The sequence below is a fragment of the Ovis aries genome, chromosome 1 (assembly GCF_016772045.2).
Source record: "Ovis aries strain OAR_USU_Benz2616 breed Rambouillet chromosome 1, ARS-UI_Ramb_v3.0, whole genome shotgun sequence".
Taxonomy (NCBI): Eukaryota; Metazoa; Chordata; class Mammalia; order Artiodactyla; family Bovidae; genus Ovis; species Ovis aries.
The window spans coordinates 4,810,824-4,829,475 of NC_056054.1; the positions used below are offsets into that span (position 1 = coordinate 4,810,824).

General features: G+C 44.9%; 1 protein-coding gene and 1 non-coding gene across 8 annotated transcripts in view; one reads left to right on the forward strand and one right to left on the reverse strand.

The window, feature by feature from the left end:
• IQCA1 (IQ motif containing with AAA domain 1) overlaps nt 1–18,652 on the forward strand; it is a 195,052-nt gene that overhangs the window by 118,521 nt on the left and 57,879 nt on the right. For all 7 annotated transcript variants that reach the window (XM_060399176.1, XM_060399154.1, XM_015091828.4 and 4 more), the window contains 2 exons: nt 7,722–7,777; nt 11,196–11,278. In XM_060399176.1, the coding sequence (XP_060255159.1) occupies nt 7,722–7,777; nt 11,196–11,278 (139 nt within the window). The remainder of the gene's footprint in view (nt 1–7,721; nt 7,778–11,195; nt 11,279–18,652) is intronic.
• On the reverse strand, nt 17,860–17,932 carry TRNAG-CCC (transfer RNA glycine (anticodon CCC)). Its single transcript has one exon. It is a non-coding gene; the product is annotated as a tRNA-Gly (tRNA).

The window sequence follows — 18,652 nt, forward strand, 5'->3', positions numbered from 1 at the left end:
AAATAGTCCTTATTTGTAGATGACATGAATGGCTATTTAGAAAACCCCAGGGACTCTCAAAAGTCCTAGAAATAAAAAAGTGCATTCAGCAAGGTCTTAGGATACAAGGGAAACATATAAAAACCAGTCATATTTCTATCTACTAGCAATGAGCAGGTAGACACCAGGATTAAAAATATATCACTTAAAATCACTCAGAAATGAAATACCTAGGTGTAAAGCTAACAAAACATGTCTAGGACTTGTATGCTAAAAGAACACCATGCTGACGAAAGAAATCAAAGACCCAAATAGACAGACATACTATGCACATGGATTGGAAGACCAATGTTGTAAAGATGTCAGTTCTTTCCACATCAGTATACTAGATTAATCCAATTCTTATCAAAATCCCAGAAAGATAGTTATAAACATAGATAGATTATCCTAAAATATATATGGAAAGACAGTGAATCTAGAAGAGCTAAGATGATTTTGAAAAAAGAGCAATAAAATAAAAAGAATCCATGCATGTGATTTCAAGGCTTATTATACAGCCATGATAATCAAGACTGTTTGCGTTGGTAGAGGGTTAAACCACAAATCAGTGAAACAGGACGGTTGAGGTATCAGTCAGTCAGTCAGTTCAGTTGCTCAATTGTGTCTGACTCTTTGCGACCCCATGAATTATAGCACCCCAGGCCTCCCCGCCCATCACCAACCCCCGGAGTTCACTCAGACTCACGTCATCGAGTCATGATGCCATCCAGCCATCTCATCCTCAGTCGTCCCCTTCTCCTCCTGCCCCCAATTCCTCCCAGCATCAGAGTCTTTTCCAATGAGTCAGCTCTTCACATGAGGTGGCCAAAGTACTGGAGTTTCAGCTTTAGCATCATTCCTTCCAAAGAAATCCCAGGGCTGATCTCCTTCAGAATGGACTGGTTGGATCTCCTTGCAGTCCAAGGGACTCTCAAGAGTCTTCTCCAACACCACAGTTCAAAAGCATCAATTCTTCGCCACTCAGCCTTCTTCACAGTCCAACTCTCACATCCATACATGACCACTGGAAAAACCATAGCCTTGACTAGACGGATCTTAGTTGGCAAAGTAATGTCTCTGCTTTTGAATATGCTATCTAGGTTGGTCATAACTTTTCTTCCAAGGAGGAAGCGTCTTTTAATTTCATGGCTGCAGTCACATCTGCAGTGATTTTGGAGCCCCCCAAAATAAAGTCTGACACTGTTTCCACTGTTTCTCCATCTATTTGCCATGAAGTGATGGGACCGGATGCCATGATCTTCGTTTTGAGGTATAGACTTGCACAAATAAGCCTGACGGATTTTTGACAAAGATGCAAATGTAATTCAAGCAGAAGGGATAACCTTTTCAATAAATGGTGCTGGAGCAGGTGAACACCCACAAATTAAAAAAAAAAGAAGAAAAAAACCTTAAATCCTACATATTGTACAAAAATTAACTCAAAATGGATCATGGACTTAGATGTAAAATGTAAAACTATAACTTTTAAAAATATATAGGGGAATATACACAATGGAATATTACTCAGCCATAAAAAGGAACACATTTGAGTCGGTTCTAATGAAGTGGATGAACCTAGAACCTATTATATAGAGTGAAGTAAGTCAGAAAGAGAAAGTTAAATGTTGTATTCTAACATATATATACGCAATCTAGAAAAATGGTACCAAAGAATTTATTTGCAGGGCAGCAATGGAGAAACAGACATACAGAATAGACTTTGGACATGGGGAGAGGGGAGGAGAGGGTGAGATGTATGGAGAGAGTAACATGGAAACTTACATTACCATATGTAAAATAGATAGCCCATGGGAATGTGCTGTATGGCTCAGGAAACTCAAACAGGGGCTCTGTATCAACCTAGAGGGGTGGAATGGGGAGAGAGATGGGAGGGAGTTTCTAAAGAGAGGGGATGTATGTATACCTATGGCTGATTCATGTTGAAGTTTGACAGAAAACAACAAAATTCTGTAAAGCATTTATCCTTCAATTAATAAATAAAATTTTTAAAAATTGATGGGAAAAAAATACATAGGGGAAAATCTTTTGGATCTAAGATTAGCAAAGCCTTCTTAGAATTAGCACTGAAAGCACAAATCCATTAAAGGAAAATTAGGATTTCATCAAAATTAAGCATATTTGTGAAAGAGCCTGTTAGGGGGGTAAAAAGGCAAGCCACAGATTGGGAGAAAGTATTCACAAACCATGTATCTAATGAAGATCTAATATGTAGAACATAAAAAGAACACTCAAAACTGAACACTTAAAAAAGAAAACAATCCGATTATGATATGGACAGAGGGCATGAACTGATGTTTCACCAAAGTGGACATACAGAGGGGAAATGGGCACAGAAAGGATGCCTGTCATGAGCCATTAGAAAAAAGCAAATGAAAACCACAAAGAAAGCACCCCATACCCATGAGGATAAAATACCCATACCCTTGAGGCTGAAATAAAAGCATTGGCAACATCAGCTGCTTAAAAGGACAAGGACAAACCATTGTCACTTTTCTATGATTGGTGGGAATGTAAAATGGTATGATCAGCACATGAAATTTGGCATTGCTTAAAACACCAAACACGTCACCACATGTATGTATGTTCAGTAGGCAAGTTGTGTCTGACTCTTTGCAACCCCATGGACTGTAGCCTGCCTCTGCCCATGGAATTTTCCAGGCAAGAATACTCGAGTGGGTAGCCATTTCCTTCTCCAGGGATATTCCGGACCCAGGGATCAAACCTGCACAGGAGAATTCCTGTGTCTCTCGTGTGGGCTGGTGGATTCTTTACCACCTGGGAAGCCCGCAGCAACTGCCATACAACCCAGCAGTTGCACTCATTAGCATTTATCCCAAATAAATGAAAGCTTACACACACACACACACACACACACACACACACACACACACACACACACACACACACACACGGTGTACCATAATCAGTTCATAATAGCCCCAAACTAGAAACAACAATTGAAAGAAGAGTGAACTATTCATGCATACAATAACCTGGGAACATTTCCTGAGAATTTTGATGAGGAACCTGGAATGTTAGGTCCATGAATCAAGGCAAATCAAGGAGATGGCAAGAGTGAATGTTGACATTCTAGGAATCAGCAAACTAAAATGGACTGGAATGGGTGAATTTAACTCAAATGACCATTATATCTACTACTGCGGGCAGGAATCCCTCAGAAAAAATGGAGTAGCCATCATGGTCAACAAAAGACTCCAAAATGCAGTACTTGGATGCAATCTCAAAAACAACAAAATGATCTCTGTTCGTTTCCAAGGCAAACCATTCAGTATCACAGTAATCCAAGTCTATGCCCCAAACAGTAACGCTGAAGAAGCTGAAGTTGAACGGTTCTATGAAGACCTACAAGACCTCTTAGAACTAACACCCAAAAAAGATGTCCTTTTCCTTATAGGGGACTGGAACGCAAAAGTAAGAACTCAAGAAACACCTGGAGTAACAGGCAAATTTGGCCTTGGAATACGGAATAAGCAGGGCAAAGGCTAATAAGAGTTTTGCCAAGAGAACGCACTGGTCGTAGCAAACACCCTCTTCCAACAACACAAGAGAAGACTCTACACATGGACATCACCAGATGGTCAACACCAAAATCAGATTGATTATGTTCTTTTCAGCCAAAGATGGAGAAGCTCTATACAGTCAACAAAAACAAGACGAGGAGCTGACTGTGGCTCAGATCATGAGCTCCTTATTGCCAATTTCAGTCTTAAATTGAAGAAAGTAGGGAAAACCACTAGACCATTCAGGTATGACCTAAATCAATGATCATACAATGGAAGTGAGAAATAGATTTAAGGGACTAGATCTGATAGATAGAGTGCCTGATGAACTATGGACGGAGGTTTCTGACATTGTACAGGAGACAGGGTTCAAGACCATCCCCATGGAAAAGAAATGCAAATAAGCAAAATGGTTGTCTGGGGAAGCCTTACAAATAGCTGTGAAAAGAAGAGAGGCGAAAAGCAAAGGGGAAAAGGAAAGATATAAGCATCTGAATGCAGAGTTCCAAAGAAGAGCAAGAAGAGATAAGAAAACCTTCATCAGCGATCAGTGCAAAGAAATAGAGGAAAACAACAGAATGGGAAAGACTAGAGATCTCTTCAAGAAAATTAGAGATACCAAGGGAACATTTCATGCAAAGATGGGCTCAATAAAGGACAGAAATGGTATGGACCTAACAGAAGTAGAAGATATTAAGAAGAGGTGGCAAGAATACACGGAAGAACTGTACAAAAAAGATCTTCACATCCAAGATAATCACAATGGTGTGATCACTCACCTAGAGCCAGACATCCTAGAATGTGAAGTCAAGTGGGGCTTGGGAGGCATCACTATGAACAAAGCTTGTGGAGGTGATGGAATTCCAGTTGACCTATTTCAAATCCTGAAAGATGATGCTGTGAAAGTGCTGCACTCAATATGCCAGCAAATTTGGAAAACTCAGCAGTGGCCACAGGACTGAAAAAGGTCACTTTTCATTCCAATCCCAAAGAAAGGCAATGCCAAAGATTTCTCAAACTACCACACAATTGCACTCATCTCACACACTAGTAAAGTAAAGCTCAAAATTCTCCAAGCCAGGCTTCAGCAATATGTGAACCATGAACTTCCAGATGTTCAAGCTGGTTTTAGAAAAGGCAGAGGAACCAGAGATCAAATTGCCAACATCCACTGGATCATGGAAAAAGCAAGAGAGTTCCAGAAAAACATCTATTTCTGCTTTATTGACTATGCCAAAGCCTTTGACTGTGTGGATCACAATAAACTGTGGAAAATTCTGAAAGAGATGGGAATACCAGACCACCTGACCTGCCTCTTAAGAAATCTGTATGCAGGTCAGGAAGCAACAGTTAGAACTGGACATGGAACAACAGACTGGTTCCAAATAGGAAAAGGAGTACATCAAGTCTGTATACTGTCACCCTGATTATTTAACTTCTATGCAGAGTACATCATGAGAAACGCTGGGCTGGAAGAAGCACAAGCTGGATCAAGATTGCCAGGAGAAATATCAATAACCTCAGATATGCAGATGACACCAGCCTTATGGCAGAAAGTGAAGAGGAACTAAAAGCCTCTTGATGAAAGTGCAAGAGGAGAGTGAAAGAGTTGGCTTAAAGCTCAACATTCAGAAAACGAAGATCATGGCATCCAGTCCCATCACTTCATGGGAAATAGATGGGGAGACAGTGGAAACAGTGTCAGACTTTATTTTGGGGGGCTCCAAAATCACTGCAGATGGTGATTGCAGCCATGAAATTAAAAGACGCTTACTCCTTGGAAGGAAAGTTATGACCAACCTAGACAGCATATTCAAAAGCAGAGACATTACTTTGCCAACAAAGGTCCATCTAGTCAAGGCTATGGTTTTTCCAGTGATCATGTATGGATGTGAAAGTTGAACTGTGAAGAAGGCTGAACACCGAAGAATTGATGCTTTTGATCTGTGGTGTTGGAGAAGACTCTTGAGAGTCCCTTGGACTGCAAGGAGATCCAACCAGTCCATTCTAAAGGAGATCAGCCCTGGGATTTCTTTGGAAGGAATGATTCTAAAGCTGAAACTCCAGTACTTTGGCCACCTGATGCGAAGAGTTGACTCACTGGAAAAGACTCTGATGCTGGGAGGGATTGAGGGCAGGAGGAGAAGGGGACGACAGAGGATGAGATGGCTGGATGGCATCACCGACTCGATGGAGTGATGAGTCTGAGTGAACTCCGGGAGTTGATGATGGACAGGGAGGCCTGGCGTGCTGCGATTCATGGGGTTGCAAAGAGTCGGACACGACTGAGCGACTGAACTGAACTGAACTGAACTGATGATGAGTTGAAAGCAAGAAACATACTCTAGGATTCTGCGATAGAACATTCCTGAAAGGGCAAAAATTGTAGAAACAGAGAAGGAGTTAGTGGTTTCTAGTAAAGCTGGGGTGGCCGAGGGAGCAACTTGAAGGATCCTTATGGTGACAGGAAACATTCTTGACTGTATCCGCATCAGTTCAATATCTTGGTTGTGACCTTGAGGGAAAGTGCTGCAAGTTATTAACCACTGGGAGAAACACTCTGAAGTTTACATCTCTCTGTATCAATTCTTGGAACTGCATGTGAATCTAACATCCCAAAATAAAAAATTTCAACTTTTAACATACTGAAAAACATCAAGTATAGCTACCTACAGCCACATACCCGAATGCTGTAATCGTAATACTGATTGGAGGAAGCCAGACACTAAAGAGTCTATATTGTAAGACTCCATGTCCAAGAACAGGTGATGTGAGTCCACAGAGAAGTCACAGGGATGGTCACCTAAAGGCTGGAAAACCACGTGAGAAGAGAGTTCAGGAATGACGAAAATGTGTTCTGAATTTTAAACTGGGTGGTGGTGATGTGGGCCTGTGTAAAAATTCAATGTGAAAAGTTTATCAACCAGATGTGATTACATAAATTATGATGTAATAAAAATAATAAAGCATGGATGAATGGGAAATGGACGTGGAAGAGTGGAAGAGGACAGAGTGCATATTGGGGCTTCCCTGGAGGTTCAGAGGTTAAAGCATCTGCCTGCAATGCAGGAGACCTGGGTTCGATCCCTGGGTCGGGAAGATCCCCTGGAGAAGGAAATGGCAACCCACTCCAGTATTCTTGCCTGGAGAATCCCATGGACGGAGGAGTCTGGTGGGCTGCCATCTATGGGGTTGCACAGTGTCGGACACGACTGAAGCAACTTAGCAGCAGCAGCAGCAGCAGCACAAAGAGAAAAAAGAAGGACCCGTGTGTGAAATAAATCACCAGTCCAAGTTCGATACATCAAACGGCGCTTGAAGCCCGTGCACTGGGACAATCCAGAGGGAGGGGATGGGGAGGGAGGTGGGAGGGGCTTCAGGATGGGGGCACATGGACACCCCTGGCTGATTCATGTCGGCCGGTCGGTTCAGTCGCTCAGTGGTGTCTGGCTCTTTGCAACCCCGTGGACCGCACATGCCGTCTCGATGTGTGGCAAAAACCACCACAACATTGTAAAGCAATAAGCCTCCAATTAAAATAAATAAATTAATTTTTAATAAAAAGAAGGACCCAAAGGGAATCCTGTGTAACAGGGAACACGAGTCACCCAAGGAGCATGAGATGCGGCAAAGAAAGATAGGGGTCAGGCTGGGGAGCTTGAACTTTATCCTGTGGGCAGTGGGGAGGTATTTGAGACAGAAGAGTTCAGCGATCAGCTCTGCTCCAAGGGACCACATCCCAGCACCGCCCGGCAGCCGTCACAAGGAGCTGAGTGCAGAGCCCTTGGGAAACCAGAGGCCGCCTGGGATTTCTGGCTCTAGGTTTGGGGCCGGATGCTGAGAGGCGATCAGAACCAAGGACAAGCACAGCTGATGGTGCACAGGGCGCTCTCATCCTTCGTCGTCAGCATCCCAGGACCCAGAAGACGCCCCAGGGCGCCCGGGGCCTGTTGGGAGCTCAGGGTCTGTGCGGGTGTCAGGGTGGCCGCCTCCCCTGCCGCTCCTGTGGCGTGAAGTCTCGCTGCTCCAGACCCAGGGGGCACGATTGACTTCACCATTCCCCACCCCCCAAACCAGCCTCCTCAGCTCATTTCTAGAGCTCATTTTTTCTTTGTTTTTACTAAAGGGTCGGGGTTTTTTTCTTCTTCCGTTTTCTTCCAGAAAAATAAGAAGAAAGGCAGAAAAGGGAAGAAGGATAAAGACCTGACTGTGGACAGGTGAGGGGTGCACCCTGGGGGCGGGCAACCCAGAGGAGAGCCCGGGACGTGGCCGGGTCCTCTCGGCCTGGCCTGGTAGAGGCACCACCGCCCCCCACCGGCTCTGTACCCACCACACCTTTCATCCTGGCAGAGCTGGTAGGCGAAGACCCGGGACCACCCTGCAGTCCTGCACCCAGGCCGGCATCCTCAACTGGGGACATGCAGACTCGGCCCTGTCGCTTCTGAGGCCATGTGACGTTTTAAGCTTTAAAATTCTTGGGGTTCCGAAGAAGTTTATTAAGAAATAGTATCCTGCTGTAGCTTCTGAGGGAATTCTGAGACTTGAGGGCAGGCACAGTTCTTATTCCCTGCCTGTCCCTGGGTCTGGCCACTGGACCCTTTATAAATGCTCCTCGAAGCAAAGGATGAGGGCTCGTCACAAAGGGGTGGTTCCATCTCCTTCAGCTTCGTTGGCTAAACTTTGATATTAATGGATAATTGTAAAAGCTCACTTTAAGCTGAAATGGCCTTCAGTGCTTTAGCATTAGAAATAGTTAGGGCCCAGGTTTTCAAACATTTTCAAGGAGTTTAATTAAAATCCCCTCTAAGGAAATGGCAGGAATCATTTTGAATGCATACACCTTTCTTCCCCATGGGTTTATTTAACCGGTGACAGGTGTTGCTCCCTGTTAGGTGTGTTCCCTAGTTCTTCTTTGGACTTCCCAGGTGGCGCTCATGGTAAAGAACCTGCCAATGCAGGAGACACAGGAGATGCAGGTTCGATCCCTAGGTTGGGAAGATTCCCTGGAGGAGGAAATGGCAACCCACTCCAGTATTCTTGCCTGGAGAACCCAGTGGACAGAGGAGCCTGGCAGGTTACAGTCCACTGGGTTGCAAAGAGTCTGATGCAACTGAAGCAACTTAGCATGCATGCATGCTTTCTCCTCTCTGGGTGCAGTGATACAGTCCCAAACTCTACCTGAGAGAGGACCCATGAGAGAGGAAGCCAGCCTGGGATCATCCACGTGGCAAGTGGGAACCAGAGCACCCCAGAGCTCATGCACGCCCCGGGCCCCCAGCAGGAAGCCTCTGCAGTGTCGCCCAGCCTGGGTGTGGCCTTGGCTCTGGGGAGAGACAGCTTCCTTAGGATATCCCTGGAAGGAGGAGCTGCTGAGTTTCCATTGTTTGGGGACAGGTTCAAGGTGAGGAGCGGTGGCTGACCGCTGCCCTGTCAGCATTCTGAGACACAGGCCCCCAGTTCCTGGGGAGGCACCGCCTACTGGTGACTGATACTGACGCCTCCTGGGGACACAGGGACATCATGGGCCTGACCTGGAGGAGGGTCCAGCCCCTGCCTACACACGGAGCCACCTCTGTCTTTAGTGACTCTCCCATGGCACTTCTGTCTCGTGTCCTTCCATCAGTCTTTCTGAGAAGGTCCTGCTAAGTGTCTTATTGGATAACCACCCAGAGCTCACCTCGAATCTGCCAGTACGAGCCGACTACTAAGTTGACATTATCCACTCACGTTTAAAGAACTGCGCGACTGAGTGCAGCTCTGCCTTAAGCACACAGGGCGCACGCGTGCAGCTCGTGGACCATGTCTGTCAGACGATGAATGTGCTCTTGGCATATGCTTCTTTACAGTTGAACGGTCATAAATGGGCCGCACGCAATTCTCTAGTGAAATGAAGACCATTTTATGGTCTTTAAAAGTATTTTGTTCACTTTTATGCCCAAAAGTACAGAAATACCTAGTCATCTCATTCCTGGAAGACTTTTTATTTTTGAAAGCTTAATGACTTTAAGACTTAATGACTGTTACTCATTAAGTAGGATTCAGTTAGAGGGCTAGTTCTCCACCAAGACTCTGTAAGACAACTTCTGTTTTTCTCACCCACTTAGCATAAACCTTAAATCAGCACTTTTACCACAGTTGATAAGATACATAGTTTTAGACTTTTTTTTTTTATTCCATAGCAAGTGTTGATTTCATTGGAAAGATCCAAATATAGGTTTGTGTTCCATGCTTCTTAAGATATTAGGTTTTAATTATTTTAGTGAATCTTCTTCAATTTTATGTTAATATTTTAGACATATGTTTGTATTAAACAAATATTCAAGTTCAAACACTGCAACGTGTACTTCCTTGATATAGGTGAGATATATCATCCCAAATTCCATGTACAGTGAAAACTTGCTTACTTCTCAGCTGAGACCACACTATTTTAAATATATTTGATAGAATAAAATTTCAGTCAACCAAAGGCTGGAGTCATTGAATTAACATCTATCCCAATAGTATTTGGCTTGAATCTCAGGGATGTACTTGAGTATTTTTTTTTAATTTTAAACATTTTATTTGATATTGGAGTTCCAGTGTTATGGTAGTTTCCGGTGAGCAATGAAGGGCCTTAGCCCTACGTGTACAATATGTCCATTCTCCCCAGTCTGCTCTCCCAGCCAGGCTGGCACATAACACTGAGTTCCTTGTGCTCTGCAGTAGGTCCTTGCTGGTTATCCATTTTGAATTGAGTCTTTTTTTAATCATACTAACTTGAATCATAGAACAAAGAACGTTTTAGACATATCTGCAGTTCTTCATTCTAATGAAAGACTAGGCTGAACCAAATCATAAGGCCCCTAGAAATGAAATGGGAAAAGACGAAACAACTCAGAGGACCATACTGGACAGTATTTGTGTGATTTATTGGAATTCCAGCAACCCAAGCCCCACTTAATTTCACTGGGAGTTTCATTCATTAAGAGGAATACTATCTTCATTTTTTTTTTCCCAATTAGTATAAATTGCCAGCGTGCTGGCTACATGCCCACGCCACCCCCCCTCCACTTAGAGAAGTGATTTTGTCATCTGTAAACAGCAGAAAAGAGCTTAACATGCTCCTAAAGAATTACTACACTCACAGCTTTTGACATTTTGTCTTTCACATTAAAATGATCTCCCTTATAAGCCTTTGTTCCTTATAGATATTTCTTTTAAACTATTATGCTGTGGAGTTAAAAGGAAACATCAGTTTCATGAAGGATTAATGATCTGCTACAGCTTGCAGATGCTAACTGAATATATAATTATGGGCCCGTTACATTACTATTATTGGGTAATTTCTAACTCGTATTTGTACCATTATGAAAAAGGGCAGACTTCAAGAGTTATAGCTGGTCTCAGATGCCCAAAGATATAATTCTTATTAATAGGAAATATCAGATATACCCATGGATGAGTGAAAGTATTGTTTTTAAAAAGCCTAATTCATCCCCAAATTGTAAAAACAGTTCAAACATCAATTTATTTGTGTACATATGAAAGTACTTTGAATTAGATCTGGTTAAAGTTTGCTACATCTGTGAGGATGAACATGAACACCGCAGATTTGATGTGCTGGCTCACAGAATCGATGGTCTTCTTTTTCCCCAGGACCATTGAGTCTCTGTATAAGGAACTCGTGGAAGAAGGCTTACTGATCCAGGCACTAAAAGTCAACCTCTCAGATTACATTGGTAAAGTACACCAACAGTGATGCATGTGTGTGTCACACACGTATGTCACCCCTTGGGGTTTAAGGACCCAACAGAGGGAGGTATGTTTCATCTGTGCTTTATCGCAACTCTGGCCCCTGGTGGCTTGTAGTAAATGTTTGTTGGATTGAATTGGTTTGAGCTCTTCCTGCGCTGGGATATAGTAGGTTTGACTGTCTCCCTTAATGTAGGAGAAGCAGATTTCCAAACCTACTAGCCGGGCTCCCTAGGGCATTCTTTCTGGCTGAAGCTGAGTTGGGGAAATGAAGAATTGTTCATGCTCTCATGATTATCAAAATGCCCTAGAGCCAGCACCTGGTACTTCCAGCACAGAGTCCTTTTAGGAGGAATTCCTTCCAGAATTCTAAAGAGGGGCCACCGTGGGAGGAATAGGGAGGAATGCGCTCAGCCTGCTCAGTCGTGTCCGACTCTGCAACTCCATGGACTGTAACCCACCAGCCTCCTCTGCCCATGGAGCTTTCCAGGCAAGAATACTGGAGTGGGTTGCCATTTCCTACTCCAGGAGATCTTCCCAACCCAGGGATCGAACCCACGTCTCTTGCATCTCCTGAATCGGCAGGCAAGTTCTTTACCACTGAGCCACCTGGGAAGCCCCAGTTGAGAGGAATGAGGAGGGGACATTTACTATCACCGTCTTCAGCTGATGTCTCTCTCTTAATGTTTAAAAAACCAGGCCCAAGGACCTGAAAACGTATTCAAGCCTAAAATCCTTCCTACCTCCTTCCACACTAATACAAACCTCATGTTCACTTTTGTGCGTCTACAATCAGCAAGGACATCCTCCCACAGAAACACAAAAAGATCATCACACTCAAAAATTTTTGTATCGTACAGTTACCTAATATCTAGTTAATAATCAGTTTTCCCCAACAGTCCTCGTTAGTCCTCTGAAACTCTTTCTCAGTACAGAATACCGTCCGTGATCACAGAGGCGATGGCGATGTATCATTTTAGCCCTTTTCATTCCTTTGCATGTGTGCGCGATAAGTTGCTCTCCGTCATGTCCGACTCTGCATCGCTATGGACTGCAGCCCGCCAGGTTCCTCTGTTCATGGGATTTTCCAGGCAAGAATGCTGAAGAGGGTTGCCCTTTCCTTTCTCCAGGGGATCTTCCTGACTCGGGGGTCGAACCCATGTCTCCTGCATTGGTAGGCAGACTCTTTAGAGCCACCAGGAAGCCCTTCATTCCTTTTGTCTGCACCAGTTTATAGGCGTTTTCAGTCCTTCCCAATGTTGACAGTTTTAAAGTGTCTGAGCTGTTTTACAGACTGTCTTTCAGCTGGGTTGGCTCAATGGTTTCCTCCTGACTTGATTCATGTTGAATGCTTTTTACAGGAAAAAAAAAAAGAGGCAGTATTGTGTCCTTCTCAGCCTTTCATGCTGAAGGCATATGATGAAGCTCTGTCCCATCACTGGTGATGTAAAGTTTCATCCCTGATGAAGCTTCCCCAGATCCCTCCATTGTAAAGCATCATTTTCCCCTTTATCATCAATGATAATCTATGGGGGACCCTGGGGGCTCTGGAGATTCTGCTCCCAACCATATGAAAGGTTTTAGCATCCGCTGATGCTCTCTGCCTACACTGATGGCTGTTCTGGTGGTCGTGAAGTGGCCATGTTCTAGTTCTCTCTCCTATTCTTTATTTATTGGGTACCGTTCTTCTGGAAAATTTCCCTCCCACTTTCCTTTTAAAATTGTGGACACATGGACTCTTTTTTCTGTTTTTAATTGTATTGTAATCCATATCCATGTGTTTCATTCCAGTGTTCACAATGATCCAGTTTTAGCCCGAAGGAGCGAAAAGGCTAACATTTCCCTTGGATCAAAAAATGATACTTTAATCCCTTTGAAACAGAGACGCATTTCCTTCTTGGGCACTTGGAAGAACCTTCATTTTTCCTAATGTTATAAGATTTTACCAGGCTGTGTATTGAAATATGTATTGGGTTTCTATTTATTTCTTGTTTCTTCTTCAAGGGCTATAGGGTTTTTTCCTGGATTGCCTTGATTATGTTCTGTTCATTCTGTTTATATGAAAAAATACCACTGTTAGCAGAAGTCTATCTCCTTACTTAAAGTTGAGATCTCTGAGTTCTGTCTGCTTTCTCCTTTCACATCATGTCTTTTATTGCTTCACTGAATTCCTGGTATTAGTACAGAGCCTGGCAGATGGTAGAGTCTTAAAGAATTGTTGTTGTTCAGTTGCTAAGCCGTGTCTGACTCTCTGCGACCCCGTGGACTGCAGCACGCCAGGCCTCCCTGTCCTCCACTATTTCCCTGAGTCTGCTCAAACTCATGTCCACTGAGCCAGTGATGCCATCCAGCCATCTCATCTTCTGTCATCCCCTTCTCCTCCTGCCCCCAATCCCTCCCAGCATCAGAGTCTTTTCCAATAAGTCAACTCTTTGCATGAGATGGCCAAAGTACTGGAGTTTCAGCTTTAGCATCATTCCTTCCAAAGAACACCCAGGGCTGATCTCCTTTAGAATGGACTGGTTGGATCTCCTTGCAGTCCAAGGGACTCTCAAGAGTCTTCTCCAACACCACAGTTCAAAAGCATCAATTCTTTGGCACTCAGCTTTCTTCACAGTCCAACTCTCACATCCATACATGCCACTAGAAAAACCATAGCCTTGACTAGATGGACTGAAATGGGTGAATTTAACTCAGATAACCATTATATCTACTACTTCGGGCAGGAATCCCTTAGAAGAAATGGAATAGCCATCATGGTCAACAAAAGAGTCCGAAATGCAGTACTTGGATGCAGTCTCAAAAACAACAGAATGATCTCTGTTTGTTTCCAAGGCAAACCATTCAGTATCACAGTGATCCAAGTCTATGCCTCAATCAGTAATGCTGAAGAAGCTGAAGTTGAACAGTTCTGTGAAGACCTACAAGACCTTTTAGAACTAACACCCCCCCCAAAAAAAAAAAAAAGTTGCCTGAGGTCAAAGCAAACAAAAATCGGCCTCTGAAGCGTCAAAGCAAATAGAAGCGGCCTCAAATGGAAATGACCCAGCCCAGCAAAACAGTCAAGCTGCCTCCAGGCTTGGCTCCCCCTTGCCTTTTCCGTGTTTTTCTCATTTCTCCCAGTTAAGGTTCTTATCTTGGAAAGGTGGCAGTGGACCCTCCCAGATCCCCACATAAAAACTAGACAAAGCAACTAGACGGCAAAGCCCACGGACAGCACTTACACCAAGACAAAATGAACCAAGTTCCCCCTCAGAGCCCAAAGTACAAGGCACTGGGGACAAAAAACGAGAAGAACCCTGAAGCAGCCAGCAAGCCCTCCCTGGAGAGCAGAGCGGGACACGGTAGTAACTGCGGGTGGACCGGGAGGAGTTTGCCCACTGCACCAGCAGAGGCATGGCAGCGGACAGCCTCGGAAAGTCTGAGCACCTGCGAGCGGTCCAGCCGCTAGACGCTCTTGACGTGGACCCTGCGAAGACAGGGCCTTATGCTGCAAGGAAGCTCTTGGGAGTAGAACTGAATTGGAACCACCGAATAGGAGCAATAGAGATGAAGAAGAAAAAAGATCCTGAATAAATTGGGGGAGGGGAACAGAGCCAGGACATCACAAGAAGCAAGCCACCATACTAATAACGGGTACAAAAACCACAGAAGACAAGGGCTCTCTGGGATTTAAAAAGCTACCCTGACCCCAACTGTCTTCTCAGCATACAGGAATATTAGCTCATATATTTAAGCAACGAAAAGTTCAAGGTCAAAGCCCATGCAAAGCTTCTATTTAAAAAAAGGAAAAATAAGGAGCAAAGTAACGTCACAGAAAGAGATACTCATAAAGCAGACATACCTGGAACCTACCCTTTCAAACCAAGCAAATAAACATTAAGGAAATTATAGAAGGGATTGATAGAAGATATGTAAGAATACACAAAATGGAATTAGAACAATGCAGAAATGAGTCGGGAAAAATGGAGTATTTTAAGGGGAAAAATCGTTTTAGGAAAAAACTAAATTACAGTGAATACAAGAATGAATAAAGTCAACAAACCAAGCTTTAAGAGAAATGAAATGTGAAAGACAGAAACGTTTTAAATAAAACTAAATGAAAAGTGAGATTACAAGATTTACAAAGAAAGCAACAGATACTAAAGGTAGGCAAAGAAAATCCACGCAGGCAGGCAAAGATAATCCACATCCCTGAAGAGGAAAGCCAAAGCAAAGGAAGAGGACACATACTGAGAATTTTTATTCTGAAAAATTTCCCCAAACAGAAGTGCAAACCACATAATGGATGATTATACTTTGTATGTGGGACCATCAACTCCAATGGACCAACACCAAGCCGTATTCTAATAAAAGTGCCAGACTTAGGGAAGGAGAAAAACCTCTGGGCATTACCCCTCTCCTTTTCTGGCTCAAAGCTGGACAAGCAGGGCAAGTGGTCTGTGCCTCGCCAATTCCCCATCCAGGCTGGAGTTGTTTGGGGGTGCTTAGCATGTGTAATTCCACTCTCTTCTTAACACCACGCAAATCCCAAAACTCACTAGGGTCATAGCAGCTAGGCCTGAAAGAGACTCAGAGGAGAGGACATTCAACTTCGTCATGTCTGGCCCCCCAAGGCTCAGCTCCCAATGCTCCCCCCTGCCACTGCCTGGTTCCTTGCTGTGCCCCTCCACATCTTCCCAGCTCTGAGCACTGGCCCTGTGCCTGAAAGCCAGCTCCTACCACAAGCTCAGGTATGCCAGAGAGAGCATGTTTCCTTACCCTTTATATCACTGTCATTTAGCATCACAGCTGCTAAGCTGCCGAGGTTATTCAAATTCAGTCCTTCTTACAGTGACTAACTTTATTTCCTTGGGCTCCAAAATCACCACAGATGGTGACTGCAGCCATGAGATTAAAAGACGCTTACTCCTTGGAAGAAAAATTATGACCAATCTAGACAGTATATTAAAAAGGAGAGACATTATTTTTCCAACAAAGGTCCGTCTAGTCAAGGCAATGGTTTTTCCAGTAGTCATGTATGGATATGAGAGTTGGACTCTAAAGAAAGCTGAGTGCCGAAGAATTGATGCTTTTGAACTGTGGTGTTGGAGAAGACTCTTGAGAGTCCCTTGGACTGCAAGGAGATCCAACCAGTCCATCCTAAAGGAGATCAGTCCTGGGTGTTCTTCAGAAGGAATGATGCTAAAGCTGAAACTCCAATACTCTGACCACCTGATGTGAAGAACTGACTCCTTGGAAAAGACCCTGATGCTGGGAAAGATTGATGGCGGGAGGAGAAGGGGATGACAGAGGATGAAATGGTTGAATGGCATAACTGACTCAATGGACATGAGTTTGAGTAAACTCCGGGAGTTCGTGATGGACAGGGAGGCCTGGCGTGCTGCAGTCCATGGGGTCGCAAAGAGTCGGACACAACTGAGTGACTGAACTGAACTGAACTATGAGCCCCATCCCTACCCCAGCTATCAAGGCCCCCAATTCCCAGGGCGCATCCAAAGACTTGGGGGAGATTCTGGTGCCCTCTAAGACCCCACGGCTCCCACGGAGGCCACTCCTGCCTGCCCAGGACCCTCTGTCATCCAGGGCTCTCTCCCCTCTCCGTGTCCTCCAGGACACAGGGCTGATGCCCACTGACAGAGACCCACTGACCAGCTCTCCACTCGGGCTGGGAGTGTCTCCCCGCTTCCACCCTCTGAAGCTGCTGCTCTCTGGGATGCTGGTCCTTTCTGTGCCTCAGTTTCCGTGATTATGAGGATAACAACAGCAAGTGCCTCACTCAGTTGCTGTGGGAGTTTAATGAGTGAGGAGATGGGGTACCCAAGGCCACGGCTGGCTGTCTCTCTGTGTCGCTGGGGTCTCACCCAGCCTTCCACGGGCTCAGGGTTTGCCAACAAGAGGGCTTGTGACTTTCTGGTGCCTCTGTGTCCCTCCCTCTCTGTCCACGTCACAGAAGCAGGAGGCCCCGAGGTGGCCACCACTCGAGGGGAAAATACAGAGGGGACAAACACAGCAGATACTCCCCTAAATTACCCTTTTCATACTGTCCATGGGGTTGCCCAAGCAAGAATACTGGAGTGGGTTGCCATTTCCTTCTCAGTGAAGACTCTTGAGACTCCCTTGGACTTCAAGGAGATCTGGCCAGTCAGTCCTCAGGGAAATCAACCACTGGAAGGACTGATGCTGAAGCTGAAGCTCCAGTCTTTGGCCACCTGATGCAAAGAGTTGACTCACTGGAAAAGATCCTGATGCTGGGAGAGATCAAAGGCAGGAGGAAAAGGGGATGACAGAGGATGAGATGGTTGGATGGCATTACCGACTCAATAGACATGAGTTTGAGCAAACTTTGGGAGATGGTGAATGACAGGAAGGCCTGGTGTGCTGTATGTAGTCCATGGGGTTGCAAAGAGTCGGACACAACTGAAGTGACTTAGCATGGAGTAGAAAGGAAATGTTAGAAACTGATTCCACCTTGATTTCTTAATATTTTTTATTTCTCATCTTTTTGTGAAATATTTACTTACTTGTTTGGATGTACCAGGTCTTGGCTGCAGTTTGTGGGATCTAGTTCCCTGACCAGGGTTTGAACCCGGGCCCCCTGCATTGGGAATGCAGAGTCTTAGCCCCTGGACCACCAAGGAAGCCCCTGATTCTCATTATTTCTTGTGTGCTTGTATGTTCCTATTCTCTGCATTTATTTCCTCTTTCTGTGTTCATTCACCGGGGCTGCTGTAACAGGTACCACAGTGGGGCGGAGGGGGCAGCTTAAACAACAGAAAATTCCTCTCCCAGCTCTGGAGGCCAGAAGTCCAAGACCACGGTGTCGGCGGTGCTGGTTCGCTTTGGAAGCTCTGCGCTCTTCCGACTCCCCATCTGTCCTGTCCCTGGGCCCCTGCTCCCTGGCGGCCGAGTGTCCTTGGGCTCACGTGGCCCTCGCCGGCCTCATCCTTGCATGTGTTGTCTGACCCTGGGGTTTGCTGTGAGTCACTGCGCTTCTTGGCTTCCGCTCTGTCTCCCGTCTCTGCCTTCATCCTCACGTGACCTCCTCCCTCTATGTGTGCGTGTCTGTCTCCAAACTTCCCCTTTTTATAAAGGACACCCTTATTGGATTAGGACTCACACTAAGAATCCACCAGGGCTTGAACCCATGTCACCTGCATTGGGAGGTGGATTCTTTATAATGAGTCGCCAGGGAAGCCCCACTGAGACACATTTTATATGTTTCTTAGAGCCAAGGCTAAAGGGAGATTTTAGGCTTTCTATATCCTGTGTGTAGGGCTTTCACAGGGGCTGAGTGATAAAAAATGTGCCTGCCAATGCAGGAGACGTGGGTTCGATCCCCTGGAGAAGACGTGGGTTGA